This window comes from Capra hircus, chromosome 28 (genome assembly GCF_001704415.2).
Source record: "Capra hircus breed San Clemente chromosome 28, ASM170441v1, whole genome shotgun sequence".
In the NCBI taxonomy this organism is placed as follows: Eukaryota; Metazoa; Chordata; class Mammalia; order Artiodactyla; family Bovidae; genus Capra; species Capra hircus.
The window spans coordinates 18,194,869-18,207,154 of record NC_030835.1 but is presented as its reverse complement, the minus strand read 5'-3'; the positions used below and the strand labels follow the sequence as shown (position 1 = coordinate 18,207,154).

Below are 12,286 nucleotides of genomic sequence, written 5' to 3'. Positions count from 1 at the left end.
AGGCACCACTGAGAGTCTAGGGCAGACCAGCGGCCCGGGACCTGAAGTGTCCTCTCTCTGTTTTGGAAGCTGTGTGGCCCTTGGCTTCATGCCAGGAATCTGTGCCTGCCCTGAAGCTTGTCCCCAGCCTCCCATGAGATCCTTTACTTGCCCCAAGTCCTTCCAGGGGAAAGATTTCTCAGGATCAGCCAGGCACCCCTTTCGGATGCAGGCTCCTGCCCCAAATGGCCATCTTGGTGAGGCTATTTCCTGTAGCCAGCAGAGGAAATGATGTCATGGGCCCAGGCAGGTCTGCAGAGGGTATGGGAAAAGGACTGTGCAAGCGGCCTCCTTTGTTAGGAAGAACTTGGCGCCCCCCAAGCCCACCAGCCCCCATCCGTCATCAGTAACAGCCATTGTAGCCACCTCTGAGGGGAGCCCCGGCCTGAACCCCACAGCCGCCAGAGGCCAGGGCCAGATGGAAGAAGAGCTTTGTGTCCAGGGAGGGGTCCTTGCATATGGGGTTTGTGTGTTTTAAAACATAATAATAAGCGAGCTCCTCTCCCCCCACAACTCTCCCCATTCCCCACTGAGCACATCCACCTCGCACTGAATGGGAGAGATTTTCCATGCAGTGGGAGGTCAAGTCTGGCGAGAATTAGCCGGTGTCCAGGGGCTAGAGAAAGACTGTGATTGCTGATGATAAATGTGCCCAGCATGGAGTGTTTCTTTCTCCTTCACCTCCCGCCTGCCCCCTATTCTCCCTTCCCAGTCCTGCCCCCCATTGTGGGCACCATCCTGCACCAGCCAGCCCTGCTCAGCTACAGATGCCTGTCCCCTGCAGTTAAGCCTGAGGGACCCAGGCCAGACCTTGTCATCCATATGGGCACAGAAACCAGGGGACGGAGGCATCAAGGCCCCCTATACTAAATCACTGCCGCCTCTGAGGTCTCAGTGCTATTGGGCAGTGATGGACCTGGCTAAGATGGACATAGTGAGTTTCCATCCCAGGCATGGGACATACAGAACCCGAACTTTGACCCATAGCCATGCCATGCTGTGCTGTCTCCCTCAGCCCTGAATCAGAAATGGGGCTCTGGTCGAGCTTGGCTGTTAATTTGCTGCGTGATGTGGCATTGGTCACTTCCCCTCTCTGAGCTGGTAGAACAGGTTTCAGGACTCCCCGTACAGGGCTCAGCTGGAGAATCCTTCCTGCCTGGCACTTCTCCATGTGGCTGGCATGAGCTCTTCCCAGTTAATACTGCACATTTGCATCTGTATGCTCAGCTGACCTTCCCCACCACACCTCAGAACTGACAGGGCAGCACTTGTTGGTCCTTTTCTCATCAGTGGAGAAACAGGCCTTCCCAAGGTCTCAGCGGCAGAGTGAGTGTTTGAACTGGTCTGCTGGCTGTCAGGCCAACCCATTCCAATGTGTGCCTGTCCAAGCTGGACCCCATGCTCAGGGTCACCATAAGGGAAGCGCAACCCCTCTGGTCTCCCTAGCAACTGGTGGCAGTCTCCCCTCCAGGGATGTCTGAGCACTGGTTTTAGTCCCTTACCCTCTCCTCCCAGGTGTAGCTCTGGTAAATATGGTTTCTTTGTTATTGTTCAGTCACTAAGTCATGTCCGACACTTTGCGACCCCATGGACTCCAGCACGCCAGGCCTCTCTGTCCTTCACTATCTCCTGGAGTTTGCACAAACTCATGTCCATTGAGTTGGTGATGCCATCCAACCATCTCATCCTCTGTCACCTTCTTTTCCTCCTGCCCTCGATCTTTTCCGGCATCAGGGTCTTTAATTTACCTTTGTCCTAAAGTACCTTCCTTCATCTTTAAGGCCCCCGGACTTTGTTTATTCTAATAGCTTAGATTCTGGTACCTCTTAAATAAGCCCAGCGCCTTGACTTCCACCCCATCAGACCTCCCACTTGCCAGGTGTGTCGCCACACTGGGCACTGCCCAAGCCCAGCCCTGGGAAGGAGCATGCAGCCTGGCATGGATCCTGCCGGTAGGCAGAGACCAAGCTCAGACTCCCTGTGTCCTGCAAGCTCCACGCCCCTCCCAGGGCATAGGTACCCTGTCCTGAACATCATGGGGACCCCAAGAACAGTGTGACGTGCTCCCTGCTTTCTAGAAGCAGCCATCCAGCTCTACCAAGGAAGCTTTGAGCTGCCCAAAGCAAGCAGGCGCCACCAGACCCGCATCCTCGTCACCTCCTCTCCCTACGTTTTAAGCGGATTGTGAGCAAAAAGGAACTTGCCCACGAGGAAGCCGGGTTGGTAACGAGGGCATGCAGAATGGTGCCTCGTGAATGTTGGTGAGAAAGACAAGAAGGCTAGGGCTCGTAGGCAGAGGCTAGGACGCCATCATGGGGAAGAGGAAGTGCACTGTTTTGCGTGACCTCAGAGGCTGAAATTATAGTGATGGCTAGAACCTCCAGCAGCAAATTTCAGGTGAAAGTAAGGAAGACTTTTCTGTTAGATCTGTCTAAAGGAGAACCTGGCTGAGAAAGGCGTGGTGAGGTCTCCGTCCCTGGAGGTATGTGAGTCAAGGTTGGATACAGAATTGATGGGGGCGGGGTGGGTGTTGTGCAAGACAGCCCTTGGAGTAACCTCTATCCCTGTGAATCTGTGCATCCAAGTGAGATTAACTGACAGGAGATCCCATACAGGCAGGAACAGGTAAATGAGAAGTGAGGGTTTGAATGGAACCCACCACCAACAAACAGTTCCTCCTCCTCCCTCCCCGGCCTCCCCACAACATTGTGCCTTAGGGCCCCAGTAGGTGCTGGGTCTTTGAGCCAGAATAACAACGGCAAGAAAGTTGACCCCACTTTAAGCAAATTTGCTTCATGAGAAAAACTTTACCCAACAGGGCCATGTCCTCCATTAACAGATTCCCCAGCAGGCCATCTTCAAATATCAAAATGTGGAAACCAGAGTGTCACTCAGGAAGTTGACTCAACCAACTTCCTGATTTTACAGATGGGGTTCCTGAGGCCTGAGAGGAAAGCCACATGGCAGTGCCAGTCCCCAGCTGGGCTGCAAACCCAGGGTCCTGACTTCAGTGGTTTTTCTTTTCCTGTGTTTGACTGTCTTTGGTTACATCTGTGTAAGGATGCTTCCTCTTTCATACCTTCGTTTTGGATTCAGTTCAGTTCAGTCGATCAGTTGTGTCCGACTGTTTGCGACCCCATGAATCGCAGCACGCCAGGCCTCCCTGTCCATCACCAACTCCCGCAGTTCACTCAGACTCACGTCCACCGAGTCAGTGATGCCATCCAGCCATCTCATCCTCTGTCGTCCCCTTCCCCTCCTGCCCCCAATCCCTCCCAGCATCAGAGTCTTTTCCAATGAGTCAGCTCTTCACATGAGGTGGCCAAAGTACTGGAGTTTCAGCTTTAGCATCATTCTCTCCAAAGAAATCCCAGGGCTGATCTCCTTCAGAAGGGACTGGTTGGATCTCCTTGCAGTCCAAGGGACTCTCAAGAGTCTTCTCCAGCACCACAGTTCAAAAGGATCAGTTCTTCGGCGCTCAGCTTTCTTCAGTCCAACTCTCACATCCATACATGACCACTGGAAAAACCATAGCCTTGACTAGACGGACCTTAGTCGGCAAATTAGCTGGGCCATTTGTGGATGCAGCTGTAAGGCAGGTTGCATTTTTGCAACTATAGGTTCAAATGCATTCTGCTACTGGAAAACTACACTTTATGTGAGTCATTTTCCCACCAGGAGGAAATCCAGATCTGGCCTGGCAGTGGCAAAGCCTCCTCCTCAGGGACCTTCTCTTAAAGGTATTTTATTCTCCCCTGTGAAGATGGGGCAGTGGGGAGAGTGGTAGTGAACCCAGGGAGATGGCGACCAAGGGCTGCAGCTCTGAGCCTGCAGAAGTGGCTTCCTCCCACTGACCAGGTGACTCAGGCAAGTCCCTTGATGCCCCGTGTCTTCATCTGTAACACGGGAAGATAATGCTCACCTAGGCGAACTGTTTGCAACATCCCCCAAACAGTGGACATAAATGCCAGTTCCCAGTGTAGAAGTCAGATTCAGGCATCCAGCTGCCTAAATGTGCTTCCCAACTCTGCTATATGGTTTTACAGCCCTGTGCCGGTTACTTATAAACTCTCTTGGTCTCAGTTTCCTCATCTGTGTTATGGGAATAATTATAGTACCTATCTGATAGAGATGTTGTTACCAGAGGGATATGGTTCTCAAACTGTGTGCTTAGGCACCTTAGGGTGGTATAGCAAATTCACAGGGGTACTGTGGGCTATTTTGAATCTTCAAAGAAACACAGCGATACTGGACAGCTGCCAGATACTGCAACAACTACTAGCTCAAGATAGCTTACAATTTTAGCATCACATCACACTTCTTTCCTTTACATGGCACCATGCCTTTGCAAAGCTGGGAATTTTGGCATTTGGGAGTACCCCAAGGCAAATTATGAGGTAGCAGTGTCTGCTGTGATTCTAAGATTTGAGGTATTGTGCCATGTCCAACAGGCACACATACATCCTCATTATAAGTCAGTGTGGCCATTTAGAAATGGAATACTAATATTATTTTTTCTTTTAATTTATGAGTATTATTTATTCTAATAGGCTTCCCAGGTGGCACTAGTGGTAAAGAATCCGCCTGCCAATGCTACTGAGTTATTAGGAGATCACACCCTCACACAGACACGTAAGCTGGTTGGATTTAACTACTTAATAAACAGAACCATTAGGAATTTCTTTTGGCTTTGGGGTAAAATTACTGGGTAAAACTGACCAAAACACTGAAGACCAAAAAAGTTCGGGAAGTTTGGTCTAGGACTGTTGAGGGGCTCAGTGAGTTCATTGAAAATACCTTCTAAAAGCCTCTGGTAGAGGAAGCGCCCAGGAGCTCCAAGGCTTTATTCTTCCTTCCCCTCTTAAGCTGGAGAGGGCAGGCTCAGGTGGCCCTCCCGAGGATCCCTGAGGAGCCTTCCTCAGCCACTAAGGGCCAGCAAGCCCTTGGCCCAAGCCAGGGCCAAGAAGGGGGTGATGTGTCCACCGGTCGGGACTGGGGCCCAACTCAACCGCTACCCAGGGCTGGCAGCACCCCCCCACACACACACACACACCTTTCATTTGTGTTCACTGAGCACCTGCTGTGTGCCGGCCAGCGCCTAGTCTGCTGATGGGGCCCTGGGGATAGGAACCTCAGGTCGCCCTTGGTTCTTCTTTGTCGTCTGGGACGCCTGGGGGCTAGGGACCTTGACGAGTGGGCAGCGGCTGCGTCGAGAGCCACTGGCGCTGCCCTGAATGACGGGGAGGCCGTGACGAGAAAACCCAGGCATCCTCCAGCCGAGACTAGAGCAGAGTCTTTGAGCCAGGGTTGAGAGGAGGGGTGGGGTAGGCAGGGCGGGGGCCCCGGGGCCACCAGACTCAGGCCTGCTGCCCTAATAGATCTCTCATGTTTACTTTCCTCAGTCGAGTCTGCACCTGCTTTACAAATGAGCTGCATTAGGGTTATAAGACAAAGTCGTAAACGCACCCCGCAGTGCCACATAAAGCCAGGGCTCTGTCACCTGGCAGCTGGGGGCTGCATGGTTAGGAGGCAGGGCAAGTCTGTAACTGCACCCATGAGCTGCCCTTGTGGCCACCATCCCCAGAGGGAGGCCCATTCCCCCCGTTTCACAGATGACGCTCCTGAGGCCAGTAAGGACTGGTTGAGACCAAGGGGTGTCTGGGTCTGAAGCCTGAGCCCAACACTCCTCGGTCCCAAGACTGATGCAGGATGCTGTGGCAGGAGGTGGGTGTGGAGTCCTCTTGGCTCCACCCTGCTCTCCCTAAAACTGCCTGGCCTGGCGGGAGGGCCACAGTGAGCAGCTCTCAGGCCACAGTGTCATCTCGCCATCAACTGCCCACACTCCTAGACCCTAGACTGCCAGTTTACCTACAGAGAAGGTGTCTCCCTGTCTGGCAGAGGGAAGCAGGTGTGGGGGAGTCCTGGCCTGGCCTTAGGAATCCGCAGCTTTGATGCCCACTAACCAGGTGACCGTGCATTAGTTTGGATGGACTTCAACTTCCCCAACTTTGAAACAAGAAAAACAAGTCCTGGCCTTGCTAGCCCTTTGGTGTACATGTGTGCATGCCCAGTTGCGTCCGACTCTGTGCAACCTTATGGACTGTCACCCACAAGGCTCCTCTGTCCGTGGGTTTCTCCAGGCGAGAATATTGGAGTGGGTTGCCATGCCCTCCTCCAGGGGATCTTCCTGACCCAGACATCAAACTTGTGTCTCCTGCATTGTAGGTGGATTCTTTACCGCTGAGCCACTGGAGAAGCCCAGTCTTTTTGTGAGAGAGTCCCATAATTGTAGACACCTGGCCAGTGTCAGGGTCTATTAGGATTCTCAGGTACGGGGACACTCACAGTGTTATGAAGCTACTCCAGGGATAGGCAGTGTGGAGTCCTGTTTGGGATAGGCAGCATCCCAAACACTGAAATCTGATTTCCTGGGTTCAGACCTTGGCTCTGCCTCTCACTAGCTGTGTGACCTTGGGCAGGTTGCTTAACTGCTCTGAACCTCAGCTTCCCCATCAATAAACTGGGGACCAATATATCATACCTTACAAAGTTGTTGCAAGAATTCGGTAAGTTAACTGTGTAACTGAAAACATAGCAGCTAATTCCAGGGAAGCATTCGTTGCTATTTTGATGCAGCAATTTGTACCTATGGTGCTAGACCTCTTCTCCTAGGCACTCATGCTCGTTTATCTCGCCTGATCCTCAAAAGAGCCCAGAGAGAGGAAGTGTGTTCATTTGCCCGTTCACTTCAGAGACAGAGGAATAAGGTCGGAGTAATGAGACAGAGGAGTATGGGCTCTCCTTGGGTCACACAGAACATGCCAGATGGAGCTGGATTCCTCCTCCTCCTTGCTGGCTTCCCCTTCGCTCCCCCAGGCCGTGCACACACACCCAACCCAGGCCCCAGAGCTGAGAGCCAGTGACAACCTGTGCGTTTTCTCAGAGCCCACATCTTAGCAGGAGCTCATGGTCCCCCAGGAGATGACATGGCTTAGACATGGCGGGCACATGTTGTTCATTCTGCTCTTGAAGAGCTAGGTGTCCTTTTGGCAGCTCTACCCGCAGGGGGACTCCCTAGAGTGTGTCCCACCCTTGGCCTCCTGGGACCCCAGCTGCACTTGAGGGACGCAGCGCTGGGACAGGGACAGGCGTGCAGAAGGCTGGCAAGGGGCTGGGCAGACACGCACCCTTGCAGCTTAATTTGCTGTTTCCTCAGGAGCAGTTAGCAGAGGAGGACAAGCCCCCCACCGCTTGTCCCCAGCCAACTGATTGTTTGGCGCTTGGCACTGGAAAGTCAATTTTCCTAAGTGGATTGTAAACTAGTCGCCTGGCCCGGCCTGGTTTTCCTCCCTCCCTCCGCTGGTGGTGGCCAGGCCCCTCTCCCTTCCTGTTTGTCTCACCTCCCGAGGTGCTGTTCTTTCCAGGGACGCGGGCAGGGCCAGGGTTTCCATTTGGCCCCTTTGGGGGAGGAGATGGCTGCCGGCACAGCCTCAGTGACTTCCCAGCCTCCCCGTGTCCTCATCCATAGGCCAAGGGTGTGGATTTGGCTGAAGTGGGTGGATCAGAGCCACAGACCAGAGGAGAGGAGGGGGTGGGGGGAGAGGCTGCAAGGAACGTGGTCTGCCCCTCCACGTTGCTGCCTGCCTTGGACTTCCGGGAAGAGGAGGCACTCTGGGAACAAGCACTGGGGAGCCCAGCCTGGCGCTGCCACCTCACCTCACCCCTCCCTTCACCCCTGCGGGACTTGGCTCATCTTCCCATGTCCATCAGCCTGCCTGGCTGGGGCTGCAAAGGGCAGCTGTGGCCTCGGGGCAGAGCTGGCTGGGTTTGCGCTCCAGCCTCAGGCCCTTTTCCAGCTTTTCACATGCTGTGGCATCACCACGGGAAACTGGAGGAAGACCCTGGAAGGCCAGTGCAGGGGATCCTGGAGAGGACCGGAGAGGGGTGTCCTTGCCCTGATGGATTGCCTCACCTCCCTGGGCTCCCCTGCCTCCTCCATCTGTAAAGAAATAGACTCACATAGCATCATAGAGCTGGGACTGGCTCCAAAATACACAATCCTAAAAGCAGGGCACAGTGGGGAAACTGAGGCCCCAGAAGTGCCAGACCTTGCCTAGGTCACAGCGGGCATCCTGGCAGGTCTCCTCCAGCTACCCACCCCTCTGTCTCCCCCCAGCTCCTCTCTCTGTCGCAGCCCCCAGGGGATGGAAGGGACCTGGGACCTCCCACCCGTGGCCTCACAGAGCCCTCCACTCTCCGCAGGCACTGACTCGGGCAGGGAAGAGCTCCCCGACTCCTTCCCATCGGCGCCAGCAGAGACGCTGCCCCACTTCCTGCAGGAGCCGCAGGACGCCTACATCGTGAAGAACAAGCCCGTGGAGCTGGGCTGCCGCGCCTTCCCTGCCACACAGATCTACTTTAAGTGCAACGGCGAGTGGGTCAGCCAGAGTGGCCACATCACCCAAGAGGGCCTGGACGAGGCCACCGGTGAGCCTGCGCCACCCCACCCCACCCCCCGCCGGCACCCCCCGGCCACTCCGAGCCCAGAGGGCTCTGGGCCTGGCTCCACACTGGCTCCGTGTGAGCCCTCACACAGCCACGGTCCCCCCAGGGCCTCGGGTTCCCCTCGGGTTCACCCTGGATCAGTGTCTGACTTTGGGTGACCAGCTGAAACAGCACCACATCGCTTGCTGAGTGCTTGCTCCCTGCTCCAGTTCCCTTCCAGCCTCTGCTTGCATCAGAGAGCAGGTCCAGTCCGGCACTAGGGTTCTTCCCCCCTCTCCCCAGCACCTGCTCTGCTCCCTGTTGAGAGAGAGGAGCTGGTCCTGTCTCACAGCCCTGCCCCCAGCCCCAACCAGAATACTCAACCAGGTCCTCTGGGTTTGTGAGAAGTGATACTGCTTTCTGTTCACGATACTGATGCAACACTTCATTCATAGAAATTAGTTGGTTTAGGTTTTTTTATTTTAAAGCAAACCAGCTTAGGCGCAGAGAGGCCCGGCAAGTGCAGCGGTGCAGGTGTTCTTGGGTAAGGGTAGCAGGAAGTGAAAGAGGAGGAGAAGAGAATATTAAGAAGGAGATCAAGCCCTGATCCTTTGGAGTGGAAGCACTGACTCCAAGACCCTAGGCCACCAGAGAACTAACCCTGCTGCTGCTGCCGCTGCTGCTAAGTCGCTTCAGTCATGTCTGACTCTGTGCGACACCATAGACGGAAGCCCACCAGGCTCCTCCGTCCCAGGGATTCTCCAGGCAAGAACATTGGAGTGGGTTGCCATTTCCTTCTCCAATGCATGAAAGTGAAAAGTGAAAGGGAAGTCATTCAGTTGTGTCCGATCCTTAGCGACCCCATGGACTGCAGCCCACCAGGCCCCTCCATCCATGGGATTTTCCAGGCAAGAGTATTGGAGTGGGGTGCCATCGCCTTCTCCGGAACTAACTCTAGGGAGTATCAAATAGTGAGAACTCACACAAAGGAAACCACTTGACTATAAGACCTAGCATCACCCAAACACCAGTAGCACCCTGTGCAGGACGCCTCATCTAAACAACAAATAAAACAAAAATACAATCCCAATCATCAGCAGACAGGATCACCACCTCACTCAGCCTTGCCCATCAGAGGAAAAACAAACAAAAACTCAGCACAAATCTCACCCTAAGCTTACACAAACCACTGGACCAACCTTAGGAGGGCAGAGACCAAAAGGAAGAAAGAATTCAACCTTGAAGCCCGGGAAAAGGAGACCTCAAACACAATAACTTAAAAAAAATGATGAAAAGGCAGAGAAATACTACATAAATGAAGGAACAAACTAGAAACACAGAAGTCCAAATAAATGAAGGGGAAACAGGCAAAACTACAGTCATCAAGACAGTACGTCACAAAAACAGAAATATAGACCAATGGAACAAGATAGAAAGCCCAGAAATGAACCCATGCACCTGTGGGAACCTTATTTTCGACAAAGGAGGGAAGAATATACAATGGGGCAAAGACAGCCTCGTCAATAAATGGTGCTGAAAAACGGGACAGCTACATGTAAAAGAACAAAATTAGAACACTTCCTAACACCATACACAAGGTAAACTCAAAATGGATTAAAGACCTAAATGGAAGACCAGGAACTATAAAACTCTTAGAGGGAAACATAGGCAGAACACTCGATGACATAAAGCAAGAGCCTCTATGACCCACCTCCTAGAGTAACGGAAATAAAACCAAAAGTAAACAAGCGGGACCTGATTAAACTTAAAAGCTTTTGCACAGCAAAGGAAACTATAAGCAAGGTGAAAAGACAACCCTCAGAATGGGAGAAAATAATAGCAAATGAAACAGCTGACAAAGGATTAATTTCCAAAATATACAAGCAGCTTGTACAACTCAATGAGGAAATGGACAAAACTACAGTCATCAAGACAGTATGGTCCTGGCACAAAAACAGAAATATAGACAAATGGAACAAGATAGAAAGCCCAGAAATGAACCCATGCACCTGTGGGAACCTTATTTTCGACAGAGGAGGCAAGAGTATACAATGGGGCAATTGTTTATTGCCCCATTCAAAACAAGCCAATCAAAAAGTGGGGAAAAGACCTAAACAGACGTTTCTCCAAAGAAGACATACAGATGGCTAACAAACACATGAAAAGATGCTCAACATCCCTCCTTATTAGAGAAATGCTAATCAAAACCACAATCAGATATCACCTCACATTGGTCAGAATGGCCATCATCAAAAAGTCTACAAACAATAAATGCTGGAGAGGGTGTGGAGAAAAGGGAATGCTCTTGCACTGTTGGTGGGAATGTAAATTGATACAGTCACTATGGAAGATGGTATGGAGATTCCTTAAAAAACTAGGAATAAAACCACCATATGACCAAGCAATCTAACTCCTAGGCATGTACCTGAGGAAACCAAAATTTAAAAAAACACATGTATCCCATTGTTCATTGCAGCACAATTTACAATAGCCAGAACATGAAAGCAACCTAGATATCCATCGACAGATGAATGGATAAAGAAGCTGTGGTACATATATACAATGGGGTATTACTCAGTCATAAAAAGGAAGGCATTTGAGGCAGTTCTGATGAAGTGGATGAACCTAGAACCTATTATACAGAGTGAAGTGAGTCAGAAAGAGAAAGATAAATATTGTATTCTAATGCATATAAATGGAATCTAGAAAAATGGTACTGAAGAATTTATTTACAGGGCAGCAGTGGAGAAACAGACATAGAGAATAGACTCATGGAATTGGAAAGAGGGGAGGAGAGGGTGAGATGTATGGAAAGAGTAACATGGAAATTTACATTACCATATGTAAAATAGATGGCCACGGGAATTTGCTGTATGGCTCAGCAAACTCAAACAGGGGCTGTGTATCAACCTAGAGGGGTGGGATGGGACGGGAGATGCGAGGGAGCTTCAAAAAAGAGGGGATATACGTATACCTATGGCTGATTCATGTTGAGGTTCGACAGAAAAGAACAAAATTCTGTAAAGCAATTATCCTTCAATAAACAAATTAAAAAAAAAACCCAGCTTAATAATACTACGTAAATAACCATAGAGGTGGTGCTAGGATGTCACCCGAGTCCTGCAGGAAAGGAGGGTGACAGAAGCGTGGGAAACGAGGAGGAAAAGTGAGGTGTGTGCGGCTCCCCGGGCAACCCCCAGCTCCGGGCAGGAGGCAGAGCCCCAGGTTCCTCTCATCTCATGAGCCCAGCCCCTATTTACAGTACAGGACCCTTGAGGGTAGAAAGCCTTTCCTAGACTCAGGCCAGCAACGCGGGCCATCCACTCTGGTTGCCTGTGGGCGGCCAGCTTTATGCAATGCCAGCCAACCCCAGCCTCCAGGTGGTTCCTTCACCCCAGAGCCTGCCTTGTCTTTGATTTCATTTTTAACCTCTCTTCCCTGATCTTTTCTTTCTCCTCCTCATTCATCCCTTCCCTCCTTCCTGCTGTCTCTCTGCCTCTCCCTTCTCATCCCTGTCTCCTTTTTGTGTCTGCCTTTTCTCCTTTTTTCTTTTAACTAACTTTTAGTGGAGTATAGTTGCTTTATAATGTTGTCTTAGTTTCTGCTGTAGCAAAGTGGATAGTTACATGTATACATATATCCCCTCTTTTTCGGATTTCCTTCCCATTTAGGTCACCACAGAACATTGAGTAGAGTTCCCTGAGCTATACTGTAGATTCTCATCAGTTCTGTATTTTGTATATTGTCTTTTTTCTTTACGTCT

The 12,286-nt window shown here is 51.5% G+C and overlaps 1 protein-coding gene across 2 annotated transcripts in view; it reads left to right on the top strand.

Annotated features, from left to right (window-relative positions):
* UNC5B (unc-5 netrin receptor B) overlaps positions 1-12,286 on the top strand; it is an 88,420-nt gene that overhangs the window by 59,366 nt on the left and 16,768 nt on the right. For both annotated transcript variants that reach the window (XM_018042461.1, XM_018042462.1), the window contains exon 2: positions 8,302-8,526. In XM_018042461.1, coding sequence (XP_017897950.1) covers positions 8,302-8,526 — 225 coding nt within the window. The remainder of the gene's footprint in view (positions 1-8,301; positions 8,527-12,286) is intronic.